We start from the raw sequence: 25,616 nt of genomic DNA, 5'->3' as shown, positions 1-25,616 counted from the left end.
CACTAAACAGTATAATTTGAAAACAATGTTTGAGGTATAGCTCATTTTCCTAATTGTCTCCTTCAGTTGCTAACAAATTAATACTTATCTGGACTAAAAGCCTAGTGTAGAGTGGCATGCAATGCTGTGTTATTGCTACTCTGAATGGACCTCCTCAAGTCAAAGTGAATGGCTTGCAGTTGCTTTGTCATGTTTTGGTTTTATCTTCAATTGTCATCATCAAATAACCTGTTCACGAAGAGAATGTCATAGCCTGAGCCATCTATTAGATTAAAATGTCACATTTTTTTTATTTTCTTAAGATTGGAGAAGAGAATTTACCAATATGCTGACTTAAGAATATTTCCAGTGCCTCAATTTCCATAAGCTAATAATGCTCCAGTTTATTAACTAGCAGTGGCCAAATGCTACTCCCTTTCGGTTTCATGAATATCTAGGGATAACACCATTCGAACGTATAATTCATAGGACAGAAGGAGATCATGAATCCACGATAATTTGAATATTTATTTTGATTTTGCCATAAAACCATACAGCTGCAATTTTTCGGATTTTAATGAACCACTACAGACACTTGAACTTAGACCAAATTAGACTCGTGTAGAAGTATCACCAAGTATTAGTCTGAATAGTCTGTCACTCATGAGCTAGTAAGGCATATCACAGGGTGTTCTGACATGGAGACATTCTTGGCTGGAAAGATAATTACATTCTGGAGGAACAAATTGTCTTCATATAACTAAGACATACATACATTTTCTTTGGAAGCTAAAATAAATATAGGTATTCAACTATTTTACTGAATTATTTCCAAATACACAAATTGCTTTGCATGAGGTGAGTAGACGTATCTTCGAACTTAGTTATGGTACTAACTTACTGCGCATTTAATTTTCAAGAAACAAATCAAGGCACCTGGTATTCAAATATATTAACAGAAAGGATATTTGTGCTTTTGCTGGCATTTCTCAACTGGTAGGGAGATTCAGAAAGAGATTCAAATATATCATCTTGGGCTATTTTTCATATAGTTTAATGTGAATTTGCAGATGCAATGTTTTAGGTTTCTCAATGCTATGCCAGCTAAGAATGTGTCCATGTTAGCTATCAGAAAAATGGGACAAGGAAGGTGTTACCTGCAGAAGGATATTTTATATAATCGCTCTGTGGTGCAGTTTGTTACTGCCTTGATGGTCTACAATAGTAACATTTCCCAGCCAAGTAATCCCACCCTGTTGGTTGTTGATTGCAATAAAGGATCATCTTTAGGGACACGAATTGAAAGCAACATTCTTCTGAGAGCAAGGTGCCTATTACATAAAAGAACTTTAGCATCGGTACTTGTATTGACTGACTAAAACAAGTACAGGAAAAGTAAAAACTGTTTAAAAACATTTAAATAAGGGCAAGCTACACATTAAATGCATTTTAAAAAGAGGTAGAATTTTCACTTTGGTTCTAATTAGCAAACTGGAAAGAAATTGGTAACTTTCTAAACTGAATATTTTGCTTAAGTTCCCACGCCCTCATTTGTGTTTAATAGTGTAAAATTGACCATCACCAGCACATTTAAACAGTGTTTATGGCACTTGACAGAATATTATTTAATGCAAGTAACAATTGAGTAGTAACCCACAATTTTATTAAATCTATTTTTAGCTACATTATTACATTAAACAAGCATTTTTAGTAGGTATCTATCTTACTGTCTGTCCTGATTTTAAACCGCAAAATTTAAATCACACAGAACCATTTACTTTTTTTTTAACTGATATAAAGTGATTAATTTTTATAAAAGTTAGTGTCCTTGCACCAAAAAGCTTAAAATTAACCACATACAGGAACAATTATCAAAAACTTGGCAGTATGATTAATGCAGTCTGAGGTCATGGCTAGTATTCTAGTTTTGTGGATCCAGCTAATTTCTAGTATACTACTTTTTTAAAAAAATCAACATGTAATGATACACCTCTGGGGCAAGTGAGCCTTTAAACCAGATATTATGGCTCAGAGTTAGGTAGACTACCACTTCACCACAAGATCCTTCCAGCATGTGATAAACTAGTGAAACATACTGTTAAATTTCTATTGTTAAACTTAATTCATGTTTGAAAGTTCTTGGTCTTTTGTGCCACTTGGATAAATATAGCATAAACTCTATCCCAAACTTGAACCAAGTTTTAGTTCCCTGTTCCATTTGAATCAAGTTTTTAATATGGCTTTTCCCATCTGCCACCAACTTCTCACCTCAGCAACAGAAAATGCATTAAAGATTTTCAAAGTTGATAAATGAATTCCTTTCATCGTGTTCTGGTGGATGCACGATTGTGACGGACCTACAAGGAGACAAAACAAGCTATAATTAAACCCTTGAATGGATTGTACTCGAAATGGTCTGTAGATCGCTGTATGACTACTCGTGGCAGATCTTCTGAATCTACAAATACAGTGAGATAGCGAAGCCACTGTCAATGCAGGTCAGAAAATCAAAGTCTGCACATACATCATGTTTTGAATCCTGACAAAATCTACCCTAATACCTGCAAAACATGTATAATTATTGTATTACTATCTGGCCTATAAGATTTTAAAGATTGATAATCTTATTGTATTTTATGTTTTTTTGATGCCTCTAGAACAATGAACTGAAAGACTGGTAAATAACCAGTGTTCAATCTTACAGGATATACACTCAGAACTTCTGCAGGATCTCTCCTGCTTTACTACTGGAAGTTTGGTGGAAATCATGTGTATGAACTCACTTTTATTTGTATCAGGCATTTTATTAATAAGAAACCCAAGGCTCCTTACAGGAGCATTATAAAATGTGACACTGAGCCACAAAGATACATTAGCGTACACAATCAAAAGGTTGCTTCAAGAACCAAGTTTAGAGAAAAGGTTTATTTTGAGGTGGGGAAGTGTAGTGGGGTTAATTTCCAGAATTTAAGCCCTTTGGAACTTCAAATGTTAGTGCAGAAGTTAAATAAAAGATGTTTCATGAGAAAGTATTGGACAAGTATAGATCGTGACATAGAAAACAGAAAAGTGTAGCTGGAGTGGGCCATTCAGCTCTTTGAGCCTGCCCTGCCATTTTTCCCACTCTCTCTCCATATCCTTGATGCCTTTAATATTCAAAACTCCCAATCCCTATCTCTCAGTGCATTTAGCTGGAGATTAAAAATCCAGAGGACCAAGACCACAAATGAATTTATAAACAACGATGAGAATTTAAAAATCACTTTTGGTGCTTAAACAGGTATAATTGTGTGCCAGACAGCAGGATAAAAAGTACTTGGAATGGCTAAGTCACATAGTACTTCAACCTCAGGTTTAGTAAGGGTAGAATGTGGCAGGTTAGCCAGGAGCGCTTTTAAATCTTCAGGCCTGGAAGACACTTCTCATCCAAGAGTGAAAGCTGGATCAACAGCCTGACGGAACGAGGAGAGGTTTGGCAGAGGGGAAACATTAGTTTACAAAGCAAAAGCATATGACAGCATTGCAGGGCAGCTATTCAGGTAATAATACCCAGATTAGGACAGACTATACAGACATAAAAGCAGGAGCAAATAGGTCCAAGGGAGAAACAATGGCTAAAAAGACAAAACCAACAGCTCTTTACATAGCACAGTGATCTGTGTAGCTAGCTGAACAAAAATGTGAATTAAAGGCACAAACACAGGTTCACTGGTATGATATTATTGTCATTACAGAGACACGACAAGAAAATCAAAGCTGGAAACTAAATAGTCTGGGGGTATGTGACTTTTCAAAAGGACAAGCAAGAAGGGAAGAGTGGTAGGGTAGCATTGTTCGTGTGAGGTCAAACAAGTACAATAGAAATAAACTATCTAGGATTAGATGTTGCAGAATCCAGATCAGTTGGGGTAAAAGTTAACAAGAGGGAAAAGTGGGAGTAGTCTGTGGATCACTAACACTAGGACAGAATAAATCCAAAATCTGGAGGGCATGTTAAAAATCATGGATGACTTTAACCTTCATGTATATGGGGAAAATCAAATTTGAAGAATTTATAGTGTGTATTTGAGATAGTTTCCTAAAATAATTGTGTGTGGATCCTACCAAAATTAGGCTATTTTGGATTCAGTAATGTGTAATGAAGCAGATTTAACAAATTATCTTAGATCTGCCAGGGAAAGCAACCATAGCATTGTAAAACATAGCATTCAGTTTGAAAATGAGAAGGTAACATACAGGCTCAGCAGGCGATAGGGAAGGCAAGTGAAGTTAGTCTTTATTTCAAAGGTAAATTTTGCTAAAAATATGCAAGGCACTAATCAGAACACATCTAGAATATTAGGAACAGAACTGGACATATTATTTAAGGAAAGATATACTGACATTGGAGGCAATGCAGAAAAGGTTCTCTAGATTGACGCTAGCTATGGAGAGGTTTTTTTTTACAAGTAGTAGTTGATGAGGTTGGGCTTATACTATTTGGCATTTTGAAGAATGAGGCAATCATACAGAAACAAGATTCTTAGTGGGTTTGACAGGGTAGATGCTGAGAGATTGTACCATAATCTCAAGAGTAGGGGGTCATCATATTAAAACAAAGCTGAGCAGTAATTTCTCTCAAAGCAATAGCAAATCTGAAATTCTTTTTGGCACAGAGCTTTTGAGCTAGATTGTTAAGTATATTCAAGACTGAAACAGACCGCTGTTTAATCAGTGAGGGTCTCAAAGCTTATGGGGAAAAACACAAAAGTGGAGTTAAGGATAATCAGATCAGCTACGATCATACCGAATGGCAGAGCAGACTGGGTAGGTTGAACTTTTGCTCCTACATCTTGACAGATGTTGAAAGGAAGGTATACATATAAAAACTCGCTGCTTTTGGATGATGTTACAGAGGGAGAACGTCCAGATGCAACAGGTTGTTTATATAGCACCTCTTAAATTGAATGTTCCAACGAACTTCACAATGTCATTATAAAACAAAGTGTGACGCCAAATCACAATGGGATATTAGGTGATACGATCAAAAGCTTGGTCAAAAAAAATGATTTTAGGAAGTATCTTGGAGGAAAGTGGGATAAAAAGAAAGGTCTACGGATAAATCATGGGGGTGAGAGGGGGTGGGGAGAAACACCTGAGGCTACAGGAAGGGCAACCTTTGTAGTTAACTTTCTAATTGTAACCAGAGAATTAAAAATGAGACTGGTGTGTGCAGTCTCAGCCAGCTGGAGAGGTTTTGGTGAAGATGGTGGGCTTAACTGTGGCAGATTCATAAACTGTCATATAGAAAGACGTTTGTGATACTGAAAACAAGTTTTATACAGTGGTGTGTTGGGGGTGCTTGGAAAGGGAGGCTGGAGTTTTATGAATGACAGTTACTTTGTATTGTCACCTCCCAAATTTGTAAAGTCACGATAGTCCCATCAGACCACAGACTTCTCTCAGAGAGCGATGACGAGTGGTGTAGTTTAGGCTGAGGATCACAATGCCTCAGAGAGGGGTAGAGGTGGAATGAAGATTCCTTCATGGTAACCTCAGGTGGTGTGGGAATGAACCCATACTCTGGGAATCACTCTGCACTGCAAACCAGCCATTCATATATCCTAGCACAAAAAAGGAATAGGAAATTGAAAAAGGGGCAGCAGTTAGCAATGTTTTATTTTGGAAGATGGATGTTTTGAAAAGGGAACAATATCTAAAGAGAGATGCGTTAGTATGAGGGCTGGGAAAGTAAATTGGTTGGGAAGCATGTTAGTGAGAATAGAGTGGTGAGTCCTATGGCAAGATTTTTCCATAAACCTGCACATCTTTGGATTGAGAGAGGAAACCGGAGCACCTGGCAGAAACCCCCGCAGACATGGGGATAACGTGCAACTCCACACTGGTACTCATCCAGTGGAATCAAACCCAGGTCCCTGGCGCTGTGAGCCAGCAGTGTTAACCACTAAACCACCGTGCCATCCTGGATTGCAGACAAGTGCAAAACCCAATACAGCTTTAGATTGGCAAGTCAGTTCTGACAATGGATTATTAAACCAGTTTACCTGTCCCAATTGGACTTCAGGATGTGATTGAGGTGAAAGACAATATTGGTTTTAGTGGGGACTATGGCATAAATGGTACGGGAAGGTGAGACATTATTACAACTATTGTTCTATTTAATTATGTTGTGATAGCACATTTTCCAGGTAGAAGAAAGATTGAGGGGAAAGAGGAATGCAGATTGAGAGTGACATAAGGAAGTGGTCAGAGACCGCCTTTTTATGACTGTGAGCAGTTCTATGCAACATGGAAAGGTCCAGCTGGTGGCTCTGAACGTAGGTTGAAGTGTTTTCATGGAGGGGGAATAATAAGGTAATGAACTCAGGAGGATCATGAATAAGAAAGGGAATTTGCCCTGAAACCGCAGCATCAGAATGGAAGCTGCCATGAAGGAACTGACTTCCTTAAAATTTTCAACCCTGGGCTCTGCTCAATAAAAGTGTTTGCATGTTTTTAATGCAGCTTAGGATGCCAAGATACTTCACACAATGAAAAATATTGGTATGCAATGAATATTGAGCAAATATGGTAACTTTTTATTTTGGAAGATGGATGTTTTGAAAAGGGAGCAATATCTAAAGAGAGGCGTTAGCAGGAGGGCTGGGAAAGTAAGTTGGTTTAATTCTTGCATGGGGTCTGGGCATTCATAGAATCGAGAATGTGTTGCTGGAAAAGTACAGCAGGTCAGGCAGCATCCAAGGAGCAGGAGAATCGACGTTTCGAGCCAGAGCCCTTCATCATTTATAGGGTCGTACACCCTTTGGCCCAACTCGTCCATGCCAACCAAGTTTCCCAAACTAAACTACTTCCATTTGCCTGCATTTTACCCGTAAACATCTAAATCTTTTCTATTCATGTACCCATTCAAAGTCTTTTAAATGTTGTAACTGTTTTGGCAACACAAGCATTTGTTGGTTATCCCTAATTGCCTCAGAACTGATCGACTCACACTGCAGTTAAGAGTTAGCCTTATTTTGAGAGTCTGGAGTCACATGTTGGCAAGACCAGGTAAGGACAGTAGATCTCCTTCTCTAATGAGTATTAGTGAACCAGATGGGTTTTAATGACAATTGTTACATGGTCACCATTAAATGGATGTTTTTTTCCTCATTTAATTCAATTTTGACAATTTGCCACAACAGGACTCGAATTCACCTCCACAGAACAGTAGCCTTGGTCACTAGATGACTAGTCCAGTGACATTACCATCCCACCACTACCTCCACTTTATACACAAGGCTGCACATTGAGAGAAGACCATTGGTCAGGTATCTCTCCTCTTCAAATAGTTCATGAATAATTAATGTTCTTTGAAGAAGGACAGCACCTCAGACAAAGCAGCAGCCTTACGGTACCCCAAAAAAAGGCTAGCTTGAATTATTCCTTAGAATAAACTCATTCTTGATGCAGAATTGTTGAGCATATCCTTCCTGATCAAGAGTGACAGTGGTATTGATCTAATTGACACCAGCTACAATATCCACACTTACAATAATCCTGCCAGAGGCTAAAAGGGGAGTTTCAAATGGGTTTGAAATAGCTGCTGCGCCATAAGGGGCATAGCAAGAGGATGTTAATAGCTGGAGAAATTTAGAGGTGGGGAGGTGTGGAATAGTCAGATGGTTTTGGATGAAAATTCGTGAAGTCGGAGTCCAAGTAACACAGTTTTTAAGGAAGAAGAGAAAAGGATGGTAGAGTTGGAGGAAGTCAGAAACAGGAGGAGCAAAAGGTCAGAAGGGATTTAAACAAGCATGATAATTTTAATCTACAATCAACAGTTGTGTCCTCTGTGTACTCTCAAACAGAAAATATTTCTTTATCTATAAATTCCATCAAATGTACAGTTCTACTCTTCCAAATTATCCTGTGTACTTGTTAAAATAAATTTATCAAGAAATTGTCTCCCGAATGCAGTGCGATACATATAAAGAAGTATTTTTGAGAGGCAATGCCTCAAAATGGATTAATTAAATGTTTACCGACTATTTGGATTATGAAAGTCAGTCAAATACTTATGACTCATGGAATCTTGCTCTAGGTTAGCAAATCAGCACAATTTGACAACATCCAGCAAGAAAAAACAAAATTCTTTTATTACGGCAGACATTTACTGTAAAAACTATGCATTATACACAAACAACTTCTGACATTTTAGTACCAATGTAAATGACTAAATACACGAAAAGTTGTCTCATTAAATAGCAGAATGTATTAAAAGATTTCAACATCCCCTCCCTAGACTTATTGTTAAAAGGACAATATGCCTAGAGTTGTGAAATTATAAAACTTAGAGACAGAATTGAATAGTTTTGCATTTGCTCACTAACATAAGTTGAAAGCAGTTATTAGGACAGAATTAAAACTCTACAGTAGTTGTAAAATCATAACATTGGAAAACGCAACAACTGGATGCAGATGAACTTGTTAACCATCCCTACAAACGGTGGAAAAGTGAGCAACTCCAGTTACAGTAAGTTTGTTCCCATGTGCATTTTTATTTTAAAATTATTGTAGTGGATTTCATTGCACTTGACAGACTCCACAAAAGCGTTTTCTCTTAAAACACCATATAACAAAGTAAAATGCATAAATTCTCCCTCAGTGGTTGTGCTTTCATGACAAAAAAAAAATCCATACTGTTCGACTAAAACACATTCTTAGCATTGCATTTCAGAATGTAGACATTTTAAGCATTCTGCAGCACTGATTTCTATCAGTGAAACCATGTCTAACATCATTAATTTGTTAGACTGAATAAACATTTTAGAAATAAATCTGGTTATTGAGCAGATTTTGCCAGTTAGTCAATAACATGAAGTCCCTGACAAATGCCTTCCCCTCCATGCTTTAATGCTCCACCATAACAACGACATAAAATTATAAACTTTATTTTAACACTTGACACTTGATATCTAAAAACAAACAACTACAACTGGAAATGTTGGAATTTCTGAGCATCAAGATATCCTTGTTGGAAATAGCAGGAGACACAGGCAAGTACTGTACTGGTAAGTCTGGTCTAATTCAAGACATCCGATGCACCAAACAAGCTCGCAACACAAAACATTGTTCTTTGGATTACCAAACTTAAGCAATGAAGTAAACGGGAAAGATTGTGGTGATGGAGGTTATCATAAACAGCCTATATTATTAAATTTAGGCACAGTATCAAAATATTACTGCGAAGAGTAAGTTTAAAAACAACCCCAAAATTGGAAAAACAAACCCTGCAACCCAGTATCTATTAAATGGGTCTTACGAGTCACTCCCCTGTAATACATTACCAAACGAAACATTTGTAAGTTCAGCGTGTTCTATAATTACAGTCCAAATCTTATTAAGATTCAATGTTTATAAAACAGTTTTTTCATAGGTGCAGACTTTCCTTCTTTTTAAAGTCTGTAGAACACACAAAAATCTAGAATTGGATTTTAAAATGAATAGGGTTGTGACTGATAAATGCTGGAGTCTGTTAATGGAATACAGGAACATAGGGCTAGCATTATAAAGCTATTATATAATACAGCATTGAGGCTAGAGCAGTACTCTTAAATAGGTAGCTCCAATACTGACTGGGTTCAATTTTCAGTAAACATTATTTCTGGATCTTTCGTTACACAGTGGGCTACAATTAGTTACACACGTATGGTGTGACGTGGACTTAAGCTGCTACCTTGCTTCGTTTCTTGGGAGGTCCTTTGTTTGCCTTGACTTTCCTTCTCAGATTTCTCCTGTCCACGACTGGTACTTCCGTTTCCATCTCTTCCGAGCTGCTGTCAGCCGCCTTCTCAACCACAGCAGGTGATGACTGATCTTTCAGATCATCAGACTCTTTTGTTTCATCTTCAGACAGCTGTACAGAAGAAACCTGCTTCAGTGAAACATCCTCAAGTTCAATCACAAGTAAGGGACCTAGACTGAGGTCCATTGGGGCATTAGATTCCCCAGTCTCACTCTCCGGTTGTGCTGTAGCAGTCTCCGAAATGCCCTCACCCTCCAAAGCACTATGTTGTGATACTTCCTCATTGACTGAAACATGGCTGTTATCAGATGTCTTTGCATTAGCTTGTACATCAGGCAATTCCCCAATTTCAGCTAGTGCAGGCTTATTTGGAATAGGTGCATGGTGGTTGGGAGGACAGCTGTTAACTGCTGGTCCTTGCACTGGTTCACACTCCTTGCCTTCATTCTGTGCAAGAACAACTTCAGCACTTTCCTCTTCAAGCTCTGCAGCCTGCACAAACAATAAAAAAAATTCTCTTAGCAAACTGTTTGGAATTGCCCAATGTCAACTAATAGGTTTGCTTTAGATGCAAATTGTTTCCCAATGTATTTGGTTAAATCAGAACCTTACTGCAAAAAAAGTATTCTCTTATTTATTTTAAAAAACATTTTATTTTGCTGTACTCTACTATAAGCAGAAGTATGGGCCAATAATTTGAATCCTGCCTCGGCATGAAGATTAGTTTCCACTATTATAAATTGTGTATACTAGGGGGACTGTGACTGGATCATGAAAGTATTATCAAAAATGATCTGAATATTGGCCTTTATCTCAAGGGGGCTGAATGAGAATGCAATGCTTCCATTATACAGGGCCACCCACTGAGTTGTAGGCACCAAAAGTCAGGAAAGGCTTTGGAGAGGGAGGCTTCACAGAATCACAACTTATACCAGGTTTCAAAGGGCTAAAATATAAACATAGGTTTGTTTGACATGTGTCCCCTTGAATTTAGGCCATTGCATGATGATGTTACCACTCCTTAAATGTATCAGAAAATGATTTAATTGGGTAAATATAGATAAATTATTTTCTCCAGTCTAAGAATCCAGATTAAAAGGGAATTTTTTTTGAGTAAGGATGTCATCAACATAAAATCCCTACAATGTGGGAGCAGGCCATCCAGTTGACACCAACCCTCCAAAGAGCATCCAATATTCGATTTTGCCCTTGGGCAACTGAGCAAATTCCACGCAGACATTCTACGTGTCTACATTGGTTTCTTCTGGGTGCTCTGGTTTCCTCCCTCATGCTAAAGATGTGCAGGTTAGGTAGATTGGCCATGCTAAGTTGCCCATAGTGTCCAGGGATGTGCAGGTTAGCTAACGGAAATGCAGGGCCAGAGGGATAGGTTGGGGGGTGGGTCTGGGTCAGTGTGGGCTTAATGGACCAAATAGTCTGCTTCCGCACTGTAGGAATTCTAATGATTCTATGAATGTTGGACAGTTAGATTTGTTAGGGCAGTGATTTGATTCTCTTTTGCCGAAAATGGTCATTGCCTAGCACTTGTGTGGCACAAATGTTCCTTGCCACTTGTCAGCCAAAACCTCAATGTGTTCCAGATCTTGCTGCTTTTGGACACAGACTGCTACAGTATCTGAGGAGTCACAAATAATGCTGAACATTTCACAATCACTGAACATCCCCACATCTGGCCTTATGATGGATGGAAGGTCACTGATGAAGGAGCTGAAGGTGGTTGGGTTGAGGACATTACCCTGAGCAACTCCTGCAGAGATGTCCTGGAATTGAGATGACTGATCTTCAACAACCAATTGTGTTCGCTTTATGCTAGGAAGTGGAGAATTTTCCCCATTAGGGGACTTCCCATTAGGTCTAGTTTTTAAATGGAGCTCCTTGAAGCCACACTCAATTAAATACAGCCTTCCTCTTGAGGGTGATCAATCGCACCTCACCTGGAATTCAACAATTTTGTCCATTTTGGAACCAAGGGTGAGATCAGGAGCTGAGTAGCCCTGGTGGAAATCAAACTGAGTGTCAGTGAGCAGCTTATTCCTAAGCACGTGCTACTTGATAGTATTGTTGATGACACCTTCCATCAACATCCATTTACAGAGGAACCTTGATTGTCTGGCATTTGATTAATCAGATTTCGGATTATGCGAACAGGTTCGCAAGGTCCCGATGCTTGGCTAACTATGTTATCCAGCACTCCATTAACTGAACGAAATGCTCTCCACCCATGTCCTTTGGATAAATGAGGTTCTTCTCGATAGGTTTCGTACTGAAGCAGACTGGGACCAAACAAAAATGGCCAAATCTTTGATTATCACCCACTTCAACTGTGCACATAAGACTTGCCAAAGTCAGTGAAAAACACATCACTCGAAAATGTAAGTTACAGTGCCCACAGCCCCAATTTGAAGATACTGTAATATTTTGCATAAAAGTCGCATTATTGTGCTCAGTACATTATATTACAGTATGGAAAGACCCAGATTCAAAGCCATGATTCTCCAGATCGGAAGTATCCAATAGCATGCAGACAGAGTTATTCATCACACAAAGTATAGCTGTTGATTCTATGCCAGCTTGGTACAGCAATCCAAGAAAGGTAGCATTTAAATGCAAAACCAAAACAGAAATTGCTGGAAAAGCTCAGCAGGTCTGGCAAGATCTGTTGAGAGAAATCAGAGTTAACATTTGGAATCAGGTGACCTTGCTCAGAACGGGTCTGTTCTGAAAAGGGTCACTGGACCCTAAACATTAATTCTGATTTCACTCCACAGATGTGGCCAGACTTGCTGAGCTTTTCCAGCAATTTCTGTTTTTGTTCTTAATTGACATTTCTATTCTGGGAAAAAGACTTTGACTATCCATGCCTCTCGATTTTTCTTTAGCATTTAAATGTAGTTCCTCAGCTGAAAATGTGTTGCTGGTCAAAGCACAGCAGGCCAGGCAGCATCTCAGGAATAGGGAATTCGACGTTTCGAGCATAAGCCCTTCATCAGGAATCCTGATCATTCCTGATGAAGGGCTTATGCTCGAAACGTCGAATTCCCTATTCCTGAGATGCTGCCTGGCCTGCTGTGCTTTGACCAGCAACACATTTTCAGCTGTGATCTCCAGCATCTGCAGACCTCATTTTTTACCCTTAATGTAGTTTCTCACACAGGAGGAGATGAAGGAAATCTCACAGAGAATCATTACTCAGCAGTCTGAAGCACTTATTCTCAAAATCAAAACATCAATAAAGTCTGAGGGTGAGGTTATTACTGCTCATGAGACATGATGTCTAGAAAAAGCTTAAAAAATTAAATTGTAAGTCCAAATGCAAAGACAAGTAAAACACTGCTGACAGTCTACAGATGATCACTATATTGCATGTATCATTACAATTATTTGGTCTACAAACCAAACCAGGCTCTTCAGTGTATTTAAAATGATCGTGGTAATCTGGTTGAAGAAATGGCTGCTCTGTTTCCCTGCATATAATCTAAAGGAATTAAGAATATTTAAAAACAAAATGCTTCAATTTTCTACTTGAACATGAGTTCAGGCATTCAAATTAAATGTCCTTTTGAGTTTTGAGAAGATTTGTAGCTCAGGTTGAGGTTCTGGATGTAAGTTTGCTAGCTGAGCTGGAAGGTTCGTTTACAGACGTTTTGTCACCATACTTGGTAACATCTTCAGTAAACCTCAGAATGAAGTAGTGATGGTGTAGCCCACTTTTTATTTATATGTTTGAGTTTCCTTGAGTTAGTGGTGTCATTTCCTGTGTTGACATCATTTCCTGCAGTGATGTCATTTCCTGTTCTTTTTCTCAGGGGGTGGTAGATGGGATCCAAGTCAATGTGTTTGTTGATAGAATGCCATGCTTCTAGTAATTCCCGTGTGTGTCGGTGTTCGGCTTGTCCTAGAACGGATGTGTTGTCCCAGTCGAAATGGTATCCTTCCTCATCCATAGGTAAGGATCCTAGTGAGAGTGAGTCATGTCGTAGCTGTTTGAGTCTGTACTAACCATCCAATCCAAACTTTGGGTCCGCTACGTTGATGACACCTGTGCCATCACTAAACAAAACAAAGTAGAGGAAACCTTCACGACCATCATTAATACCCTTACTGGCATAAAATTCACTAAAGAGGAGGAAAACAGCAACAAACTGCTATTCCTAGATGTCACAGTAGAACAAATAGCCAATGGAGGACTTCAAACCAGCGTTTACAGGAAAACAGCACATACGGAACAAATATTGAAACTACAGAAGCAATCACTCCAACACCCACAAATGAAGTTGCATTAGAACGTTACTTCAACGAGTCACCACACATTGCAGCACTGGGGAACTCCACAAAGCAGAGGAAAATCACCTATATAGTGTATTCAAAAAGAACGGGTACCTAATAAACACAGTCCGCTGGTTTCTGAGGAACAAATCCAACAAACAAAACACATCCAGAAACTCTAGCCACTCTCCCCAATATCAAAGACATCTCAGAAATGACTGCCAGACTACACAGACACCTTGGCATCGTGGTAGCCCACAAACCCACCAACACATTAAAACAGCAGCGAATGAACTTGAAAGACCCCATACAGACGAGAAGCAAAACTAATATCATCTACAAAATGCCTTGCAAGAACTGTAACAAACACTACATTGAACAAACAGGCAGAAAACTAGCCACTAGGATACATGAAAATCAAATAGCCATGAAACGACATGACCCTCTCTCACTAATATCCTTACATACAGATTAGGAAGGACACCACTTTGACTAGGACAACACATTCAGCCTAGGACAAGCCAAACATGCATGAGAATTCCTAGAAGCATGGCATTCTAACTGGAACTCTATCAACAAACACATTGACTTGGACCACATCTACCACTCCCAAGAAAAAGAACAGGAAGTGACATCACCGCAGGAAATGGCATCATCACAGGAAATCACGTCACCAATCCAATAAAACTCAAACATATAAATAAAAAGCAGGCTACACCATCAACGCGTCATTCGGAGGCTCACTGAAGAAGTTACTGAGTATGGTGATGAAACGTCCGAAAACGAAAATACAGCTCAGCGAGCAAACCTACATCCAGGTCCTTTTGAGGATTTATACCAATCAGCCAAGATAGGTGCACAGGATGTTTCACTGTGCAGCTTGAGTACTTTAAAGAGAATTACATTCAATCATCATAACGGAGAGAAAAAAAAATTAACAAAGACTTGATCCAATAAACATGTCTTCTTTCAGTCTCTCAAAATGACAATTGAAACAGAGTTAAACTCCGCTGCTCAACCTATTCATCTTGGAGGCTGGAGTGGATTTGTGAATCTAAATGGGATGAGGAAAGAAAAACTACAAGATTTCAAACATTACCTTTTCTGTCATGTTGCCTTCACTGTGATCTTTCAAATCTTCTTCAGGACTGGGTTCTTCAGGCACATTTTCTAACTGATCAGAAGGTGCTCCATTAGCAGCTTCATTCACTTCCCTGTCTATGTTTGTCGAGTCCTGAATGACCTCTTCCTTATCACTCACTGTATCTTGAGCAATTTCTCTCTCAGGCTTCACTGACTCTGGAGGAATCTCCACCTCAACCTTGATTGCATCCTCAGGAATCTCCTCCTCAGCTTCAATCGGAGCCTCAGGAATCTCCTCATCAGCCTTGGTTAGTTCCGGAGGAATCTCCTCTTCCATCTCCTCCTCAGTCTTGGCTGGATCCTCAGGAATGTCCTCCTCAGCCTTGGTTGGATTATTGGCAATCCCTTCTTCAGCCTTGGCCAGATTCTTGGGAATCTCATCCTCCACGATAGCCGGGTTCTTGGGAATCTCCTCTGCAGCATCAGATGGATCCTTGGGAATTGCTTCCTCTACCTTGACCGGTTCCTCAGGTATCATCTCTGCCGACTTGCTGGAGTCCTGAACAACCTGCTCTCTCATTTCCAAGTTTACTGATTCTGGAATTGTCTCAGAGGAAGATTCCTTATCCTAATATTAAAACAGAAATCAAATTAGTTCACCATTTCTTCTATATTCTCCACAGAAATAACCATTTGCTGAATGAAAGTTTGTTCAACTACTCAGATCACCTAGTTTAGTTTCATTATGACCCAGACAAATTACCAACAGACAGGTGGATATTTGAAAGCAATTCTATAAATGGATAAGAGCTTGAATTCATCCAAAGGGGCAGAATGAAGGGATCTTCAGCTTATAAAACTTAACCTAGAAACAGAAGAAGAGGAGAGTTTGGGATTCAGAAAAGACAGATCAATCATGATTGGTCTCTGTCAATTGTTATTTCAACATTTATAGTTGGTATTGGAGTAGGGGCAGAGAACTCCTCTCTAAATAGACAGGAGATTCATCAAAGTATGAAAATACAGCAGGAACTCCTTGTGCACATGTTCACATCCTGAAACTAGATGTCTCTTTTCTTTGCGGTGGGGGTTATCGGTGTGAGAGAGGTTATTGTCACAAAGCTGTTCCTTTTCTCAAGAATACTGTGTCCTTGATTTTTTTCAAAGAGGTTGTAAACAGCTCCTGGTTCTGTGTAGACTGGTTTGGTACAAAGGTTAAAAGGGTATTGAGAGGCCTTTTTGTAAGCAAATGAGACATCAAGCTAAAGTGGTCATGTTTTAGAAGTGACCTGTATAATGAAAGTGTAGTGGTCAGCTCTCAGTTGAGCAGTTAATTCCAGAACTAGTTAGAAGTTCAGCAGTGGACTGTATGAACAGGTCAAAAGCTCTCCTTCTGCCCTTCTAACTTCAACCTGCAAGCATTTGTTCCATTGTAACTGTTTTTAAGGGGAGTTGCTTTGGGACTGTTGTATATATTCAGAACAGCATAATTAAGTCTAGCTTGGATAGACTGAGTTCTGTAGGGGTTCTTTATTCTGTTCATTGTGTTTCATTGGGTAATTGGTGAATAATTTTTTAAAACCTGGTAGTTTACTAGCTGATTTACTCCGGTAATTTTCACTGTACACTTAAAATAAATTGCAAAGTTATGGTCCTGGGCTACCTGCTTAAGAATGAGTAATCTGGCCTAGTCCATAACAGCTGTATGACAGCACTTTTTTTTAAAAAAATCAATTTGATTATTGTTGAATAGATCACCATTTACTGCTCATTCCTAAATATACCTTGGAAGTTGGTGGTAAGCTGCATTCTTGAACTGCTGAAGTCCATGGAGTGTAGGGACACCCTAATGTTCAGAATGAGGTTTCATAATTTTGACCCAGTGACAGTGAAGGAACAGCAACTTGGTTGCAAGACAGGAAGGTGTGAAACATAGAGGAACATGCAGGTCATAGTGTACTTGTGCCCATGCTCCCCTCATCCTCTTAGCTGCGAGAGTTCGCAGGTTGAGAAAGTGCTGCTGAGTTAGTGCAGCGTATCTTGTAGATGGTACATACTGCTACCCACTGTATCGTTAATGAAGGAAGTAAATGTTGAAAGTGGTGGATTGCGTGGCAAGTAACTGGTCTGATTTGTTCTGGATGGCATCAAGCTTAAGTACTGTTGGAGCTGCACTCATCTAAGAAGTTGGGAATATTCCATCACACTCCTGACTTATGCCTTGTAGATGGTGTACAGGCTTTGGGGACTCATGAAGTGAGTTACACAGTGCAACTAACCTACTCCTCTATATGGCTAGTCCAGTTCAGGTTCTGGTCAATGGCAACCCTTGAGATGTCAATAATGAGGCTACCAGCAATGTAATTCCACTGAATGCCTAGGGATGAAAATTTTTAAAAAAGTACTGGAGAAACTCAGAGGAAAAATAGAGTTAAAACACTTCAAATAAATCTTGCTCTTCTTCAGAGCAAAAACAGGCTGGAATAGTGGTGGGTTTTGTGCTGTAGAAAAGAGGTGAGAGGTTTAGTGGTTGGTGTAGTAAAGTAAGTGGAATAGATGGTGAAGATGCTCCAGAGAAAAAAAATCAAATGGGGTTCCAACGATAGTACAGAAGAGATATAGATGAAGAGTGGGTGTTATTTCAAGTGTTAAAGACCGTTATGTGTGGGACCAAAACTATGCCATTTGGCCAATGGAGTCCACACTGTCATTCAGTGCAAACACGACAATCCTCAACTCCATTTTCCAATAACCCTAGATTCTGTTATTAATTTTATAAAAAGAAAGAAGTTATCTGACTCAGCCTTGAATATACTGCATGACCCAGCCTCGACAGTCCTCTGCAGTGATTCACTACCCTCAGAGCAGAAATTCTGCCTCTGTCCTAACTGGGTGACCCTTACTCTGAGATTATGCCCTTTGGACCTGCACGCTCCCACAATGAAAAAACCCCTCAACATTTATCCTGTCAGGATTCCCAAGAATATTATGTTTCAATAAGATTCAGTCTTCTAAACTCCAGTAAGTACAAAGCTAACCTCTCCTCAATAGAAAATCTCTCCATACCCAGGGCCATCTTAGAGGAATTTTTCTGGGCTGCCTCCAATAAGTATTCCTTTCCTTAGATAAGGGGACCAAAATCGTTCACAGTATTCTAGGTTGTGGTCCAACTAGTCCTCCTCCCTCCTCACTGTCCAAGGTCCTGAAGATAGCTTCCAGGTGAAGTAGAGTTTCATTAGGGTTCCTTGATACCATACTTTGTCTTTGTCTTTGACATCAAGACTGCATTTGACTATCACCCACCCTAATACTGGGATGTTCGCCTGCTCACTGACATATTTGAGACTTCATGGTTATGACTTCATAATTTGATGTATCTTGGCAGAAGCTTGACAATGGTTTAAAATGCTTTCCTGAGGACTGCCAAAGAATCATGACATCTTTAACTGACCTCAACCGTTTAAAATCTTGTGAAGATGTAATTCTTACTCCCATCACTCGTGTGCTCCCTTGACTCAAACTTAATTATGTCGGTTGTATGCGAGCATCACTGGCCAGGCCTGTATTTGCTTCCTATTCCCATAATGTCCTTGAGGTTGATCAATAATTATTTCAAATTAAAAATAGAGCATTTAGCATTTTCTCATTCCAATAGACTTCACAACAGCTCTTAACCATGTAAAAGTAAATCAGACCAACTCCCTCAGGATATTTTCAAGGACTTCACGCATAAAGAAGAAAATAGTGAAGTACAAGCTGGTTGCATCATTTCTAATTGATCCCATCATTCAACTTACTCAGCTCTCTTCCTTATATCCCTTTAAGGCTTTTGCTGAAATAATTATCCAGCAGCACTCTGAACTGCTGCCGTCCAAACACTCTTCCTGAGTAGTCTGTCCAAATATCCTCAAAGCCCTCTATAACACACTAATTACCTCACCAACATCCTGTTTCAAGATGTCAACGTCACTCTCCATTATTCCTGCAGGACCTTCTGGAATTATGCACTTTTCCTGATTTCCAATCATTTGTGGAGCATCTCCACTTCCATCTACCTTGGCTTCACATCTGTAAAATATACATATTTCACTTGTGACAGATCGCAATAGTAAAGCCTTTTGCCTTAACATAATTATAAATACATTATGCAACAGTACGTATTAATTGAATAAGATGTTAATTGGTAACAATTAGAGAAATGAACAGAAGCTTACAGCAATACTGATAATGAGAGAAATGTTGGACTACATGTACATTCCAGTCTCTCTCACAGACAGGAAATGCAGTATTTATAGATAAACCATCAGGTGTCTCATTTATAAACACACTGCTTTTGAGAGAAAGGGAAACAAAGACTACATTTAAAGCACAACTTCCATTTACATTGTATTTTTTATGACCATGGACATTTCACCAAGTGTTACAGGTAATGGTGTACTTTTTCTAAAACGTGTCATCATTGTAGAAAGATATAGGAGGTATGACCGTCAAGTTCACACAGACAGCAATGTGATCATCCACTCTGGTGATGTTGGTCGGGGATAAATATTGACCAGGTCATCAGGCTTAACTCTCCAGCTCTTCTTTGAAATTGTGACTTAGGATCTCTTCCATCCATTCACAGAGGCATGTGGGACCATGGTTTAGCATCTCAGCCAAAAGTCAGCAGCTAATTCAAGCAGTGCAACAGGACCTCGGTACTGTACTGAAGTGTCAGCCCTGAATTTTATGCTCAAATTCAAGAATAGGTTTGAGAGTCAAAGGCACGAGTGCTATCAACTGAGGAAGAGCTAATTGAAGCATTAACCTTTTGTTTATTTTTATTGATACTACAGAGGAACCTCAATTATCTGGCGAGATTGTAACATCCCAATGCTTGGCTGAACTATGTTACCCGGCATTCAATTATCCAGAGTTCAATTAACCGAACAAAATACTTCCCGCCTTTGTTCTTTGGATAATCAAGGTTCTCTCTGTATATGATTTACTGAGTGTTTCCAGCATTTCTGGTTTTAAATTTTTAAGGATTAACTTGACAATGGGAACTTTCCTTATCTCCCCAGCAGTCAGCAGGAATCAGGTTTATGGCATACAATGGGTTTGAAAGATGACCCTATGCCAAATATCAACCAGCTTCATTGTTTTTCATGATAGCCAATTGGACGCAAGACACTAGAAAATACCTCAACACATTTCACAAATCCAAAGAGAAACCTAAAAAGGGGGAAACCAGGGAATAAGGATATACAATGGGACATCATTGTTTAGTTTCCAACAGACTTTCCTATTCCAATTGGCTATAATTTAATTTGCGAAAAAAAGCAAGTTGTACAAAAGCATTTGTGTTAACACAAATTTAATATCAATCATCAGCACTTGGTAAACTAGCAAGTGATTTTTTATGAAAGAATTAAGAATGCAAAAGAAGTCTCCAGTCTAAACTCAAAAATGTAGGTCCGAGATACAATGTTTAATTTGTAATGAAGTCTGTTAGAAGTGTAGCAATATCAGTTTTATTAAAGTGTACAAAAGACTGAAATAACATCCGGCATCTTCATATAATGGTGCTGATGTGAAACTAATTGAGCTATATATAACAGACGCAATTACCTGTTTAACTGATCCTTAACCTCTGCCGATGCACTTGCCTCCTCTTTATTATTGAAACGTTTTGATTTTGTTTCCGACTCAACTCGACACTTTGCTGCTTTTGAACGTTTGGATTGGCCGCTTCTTCCCCGTTTAGCAACAGGTGGTCTTGTGAGCTCTAGTAACAAAATATTTTGTGGGAAAATGGGAGTTCACACGTTGAGAATTTCTCAACTAATAAAGTAAGCAACTGTTCCCATAACTGCTCCCATAACAGTTCACAACTGTTACAACTGCTACCACAAGGGTTCCCACAACAGTTCCCCACTCCTACCGCAACATTTTCCTGCGACAGTTCCCACCTGCAACCACAATTCCTGCAACAGTTCCCAATTGTTACCGCAACATTTTCCCACAATAGTTCCCAAATGCTACGCAACAATTCCCAACAGCTATGGTAACAGATCCTACAACAGTTCCCAACTGCTACGGAAACAGTTTCCAACAGCTACAGTAACGGTTCCTGCAACAATTCCCAACAGCTCCGGCAACATTTTCCCACAACAGCTCCCGCTACAGCAACCACAACAATTCCCATGTGCTACGGCAACAGTTACCCCAACAGTTCAAAACTGCTACGGCAACATTTTCCCACAACAGCTCCCCCAACTGCTACAGCAACAGTTTCCAACCGTGACGGCAACAGCTCCGACAACATGGTGAGGACAGTGCAGGAGAGACAGACAGAAAGAGAAAACCTGCACAGTTACTGCCTTTGCTGTTTGAATTTGTGTGTCGCTGGACATCAGAGTGCATCTGGGAAAATGACCCAACAGTGAAATTCACAACTAATCTTGGAGGAACTGTTGGGCGAAGTTCACAGCACAGAATCACATAAGTCAATTATTGGTTTAAGTCTGTCCAAGAGAAAGGCTGCAGTAGTGAGTATAGTGGATTCTTTCTTGATTGTGTGTTTTTGGAGAGAAGTCTCTTGATTAAACTTAAAATATATGCCATAGCTATTAATTTAACCTGGGGTAGTGTTTGTAGAGGACTAAGACGGTGTTATTTTTTGGGTCTGTAGATTGTGAAGGAGCAAAAATGGCCTTTGCAGTGATATGTACTTCTTGTCAGATGTGGGAGTTTAACGAGAGTTTAAGGGTTACTGCGGATTATATCTGCCATCAATGCTGTTGGATGTGAATCTTATCAGATCAAGTGGATCGGTTGGAGAGACAGATAGGAGCGATGAGGAATTTGCAACAGTAACAGTATGTGATGGATGGCAGTTATAGGAAGGGGGGAAAGTCTCAGATACACAGTCACATAGATGGGTTAACTCCAGGAAGGGTGAGAGAGGTCGGCACAGAGGGCAGGAGCCTTTTGTGAATATACCCATTTCAAACTGGTATGCTGCTTTGGAAAATGTAGGGGGTGATGGATTCTCAGGGGAATGTAGCACGAACAGCCAAGTTTCTGGTTTTGAGACTGGCTCTAATACAATGAGGAGTACGTTGGCTTCCAAGGGATCAATTGTGTTAGGGGATTCTGTAGTCCGAGGTACAGACAGACGTTTCTGTGGCCAGCAGAGAAAAAGCAGAATGATGTGTTGTTTCCCTGGTGCCAGGATCAAGGATGTCTCAGAGAGGGTGGAGAATGTTCTCACAAGGGAGAGGGGCCAGCAGAAGGTCATTGTCCACATTGGAACCAACGAGATTGGAAGGGAAAACGTTGAGACTGTGAAGGGAGATTACAGAGAGTTAGGCAGAAATTTAAAAAGGTCCTCAAGGGTAGTAATATCTGGATTACTCCCAGTGCTACGAGCTAGTGAGGGCAGGAATAGGAGGATAGAGCAGATAGAGGAGCTGGTGTATGGGAGAAGGATTCACATTTTTGGATCATTGGAATCTCTTTTGGGGTAGAAGTGAGCTGTACAAAAAGGACGGATTGCACCTAAATTGGAAGGGGACTAATATACAGGCAGGGAAATTTGCTAGAACTGCTTGGGAGGATTTAAACCAGTAAGGTGGTTGGGGGTGGGGGGGACCCAGGGAGATAGTGAGGAAAGAGATCAATCTGAGATGCATACAGCTGAGAACAGAAGTGAGTCAAACAGACAAGGCAGGGAGAGACAAGGTAGGACTAATAAATTAAACTGCATTTATTTCAATGCAAGGGGCCTGACAGGGAAGGCAGATGAACTCAGGGCAATGTTAGGAACATGGGACTGGGATATCATAGCAATTACGGAAACATGGCTCAGGGATGGGCAGGACTGGCAGGTTCATGTTCCAGGATACAAATGCTACAGGAAGGATAGAAAGGGAGGCAAGAGAGGAGGGGGAGTGGCGTTTTTGATAACGGATAGCATTACAGATGTGCTGAGGGAGGATATTCCTGGAAAGATGATTGATGAGGGCAGCAGTAGATGTGATCTATATGGACTTCAGTAAGGTGTGCGACAAGGTTCTCCATGGGAGACTGATTAGCAAGGTTAGATCTCATGGAATACAGGGAGAACTAGCCATTTGGATACAGAACTGGCTCAGAGGTAGAAGACAGAGGGTGGTGGTGGAGGGTTGTTTTTCAGACTGGAGGCCTGTGACCAGTGGAGTGCCACAAGGATTGGTGCTGGGTTCACTACTTTTTGTCATTTACATAAATGATTTGGATGCGAGCATAAGAGGTACAGTTAGTAAGTTTGCAGATGACACCAAAATTGCAGGTATAGTGGACAGCGAAGAGGGTTACCTCAGATTACAACAGGATCTGGACTAGATGTGGACTGAGAAGTGGCAGATGGAGTTTAATTCAGATAAATGCGAGGTGCTGCATTTTGGGAAAGCAAATCTTAGCAGGACTTATACACTTAATGGTAAGGTCCTAGGGAGTGTTGCTGAACAAAGAGACTTTGGAGTGCAGGTTCATAGCTCCTTAAAAGTGGAGTCACAGTTGGATAGGATAGTGAAGAAGGCGTGTGGTATGCTTTCCTTAATTGGTCAGAGTATTGAGTACAGCAGTTGGGAGGTCATGTTGCGGCTGAGTACAGGACATTGGTTAGGCCACTGTTGGAATACTGCGTGCAATTCTGGTCCCCTTCCTATCGGAAAGATGTTGTGAAACTTGAAAGGGTTCAGAAAAGATTTACAAGGATGTTGCCAGGGTTGGAGGATTTAAGCAATAGGAAGAGGCTGAATAGGGTGGGGCTGTTTTCCCTGGAGCGTCGGAGGCGGAGGGGTGACCTTATATAGGTTTACAAAATTATGAGGGGCATGGATAGAATAAATACACAAAGTCTTTTCCCTGGAGTTGGGGAGTCCAGAACTAGAGGCCATAGGTCTAGGGTGAGAGGGGAAAGATATAAAAGAGACCCTTTTGCCTGCAGAGGGTGGTACGTATACGGAATGAGCTGCCAGAGGATGTGGTGGAGGCTGGTACAATTGCAACATTTAAGAGGCATTTGGATAGGTATATGAATAGGAAGGGTTTGGAGGGAAATGGGCTGGGTGCTGGCAGGTGGGACTAGATTGGGTTGGGATATCTGGTCGGCATGGATGGGTTGGACTGAAGGGTCGGTTTCCATGCTGTACATCTCTATGACTCTAACAGTTCCCAACACCTGGCAACAGTTCAAAGTTTGGCAGAAGATTTGTAGCTCGGGTGCTCGTTGTTGTGGTTTTGTTCGCCGAGCTGGGAGTTTTTGTTGCAAGCATTTCATCCCCTTTCTAGGAACCTCCTGTGAAGTGCTTCTGTCATGTTTCCTCCGGCATTTATAGTGGCTTGTCTCTGCCGCTTCCGGTTGTCAGGTGCTGTCCGCTGCAGTGGCCAGTATATTGGGTCCAGGTCGATGTGTTTGTTGATAGAATCAGTGGATGAGTGCCATGCTTCTAGGAATTCCCTGGCTGTTCTCTGTTTGGCTTGCGCTATAATAGTAGTGTTGTCCCAGTCAAATTCATGTTGTTTGTCGTCTGTGTGCGTGGGTACTAAGGATAGCTGGTCGCGTCGTTTCGTGGCTAGTTGGTGTTCGTGGAGGCGGGTTGTTAGCTGTCTTACAACGCAAATACAACCCAAACTCTGGGTCAGATATGTGGACGACACCTTTGTAATCATTAAAAACACAGAAATAGAGAACACACACCGGATCATCAACGCCACACTCACAGGAATCCGATTCACAAGAGAGAGGAAGAAAAGGACAACCAGCTCCCATTCCTAGACGTGATGGTACAGAGAACACCGAATGGAGAATTCAGCACGAAGGTATACAGAAAAGCCACACACACAGACCAACTCCTGAACTATGAAAGCAACCACCCCAACACGCACAAACAAAGTTGCATCAGGACACTGTTCAAAAGGGCCACAACACACTGCAATACACCAGAACTGCAAAAAGAGGAAGAAGAACACCTATACAAGGTATTCACCAAAAACGGATACCCACGCAATTTCATCAACAGATGCCTAAGGGAAAGACAATGGAACGAGGACATGCCGCAACCCAAAGGGCTAGCCACACTACCATACATCAGGAGCATCTTCGAACTGACGGCCAGACTACTGTGACCACTAGGACTCATAACAGCACACAAACCAACAGCCACGCTCAGACAACAACTCACCAGGACAAAGGACACGATACTCAGCATGAGCAAAACCAACATAGTGTACAAAATCCCATGCAAGGACTGCACAAAACACTACATAGGACAAACAGGAAGACAGCTAACAACCCGCATCCACGAACACCAACTAGCCATGAAACGACACGACCAGCTATCCTTAGTAGCCACACACACAGACAACAAACAACATGAATTCGACTGGGACAACACTACTATTATAGCCCAAGCCAAACAGAGAACAGCCAGGGAATTCCTAGAGGCATGGCACT

The 25,616-nt window shown here is 40.4% G+C and overlaps 1 protein-coding gene across 5 annotated transcripts in view; it reads right to left on the bottom strand.

Annotated features, from left to right (window-relative positions):
• Positions 1-524: 524 nt before the first annotated feature.
• Positions 525-25,616, bottom strand: part of LOC132822701 (soluble lamin-associated protein of 75 kDa-like) — a 109,315-nt gene continuing 84,223 nt past the window's right edge. For 3 of the 5 annotated variants that reach the window (XM_060835980.1, XM_060835971.1, XM_060836006.1), the window contains 5 exons: positions 20,744-20,900; positions 19,069-19,201; positions 15,150-15,761; positions 9,695-10,255; positions 525-2,336 (listed from right to left, as the gene is read on the bottom strand). In XM_060835980.1, the coding sequence (XP_060691963.1) occupies positions 2,301-2,336; positions 9,695-10,255; positions 15,150-15,761; positions 19,069-19,201; positions 20,744-20,900 (1,499 nt within the window). In that variant the 3' untranslated portion in view covers positions 525-2,300. Of the gene's footprint in view, positions 2,337-9,427; positions 10,256-15,149; positions 15,762-19,068; positions 19,202-20,743; positions 20,901-25,616 lie in introns of those variants that run through there. The other 2 variants (XM_060835998.1, XM_060835989.1) reach the window with 2 other exon arrangements.

The sequence above is a fragment of the Hemiscyllium ocellatum genome, chromosome 2 (genome assembly GCF_020745735.1).
Source record: "Hemiscyllium ocellatum isolate sHemOce1 chromosome 2, sHemOce1.pat.X.cur, whole genome shotgun sequence".
Taxonomy (NCBI): Eukaryota; Metazoa; Chordata; class Chondrichthyes; order Orectolobiformes; family Hemiscylliidae; genus Hemiscyllium; species Hemiscyllium ocellatum.
Note: the sequence above shows the minus strand (reverse complement) of the source record. Positions and strands in the feature narration are given on the sequence as shown.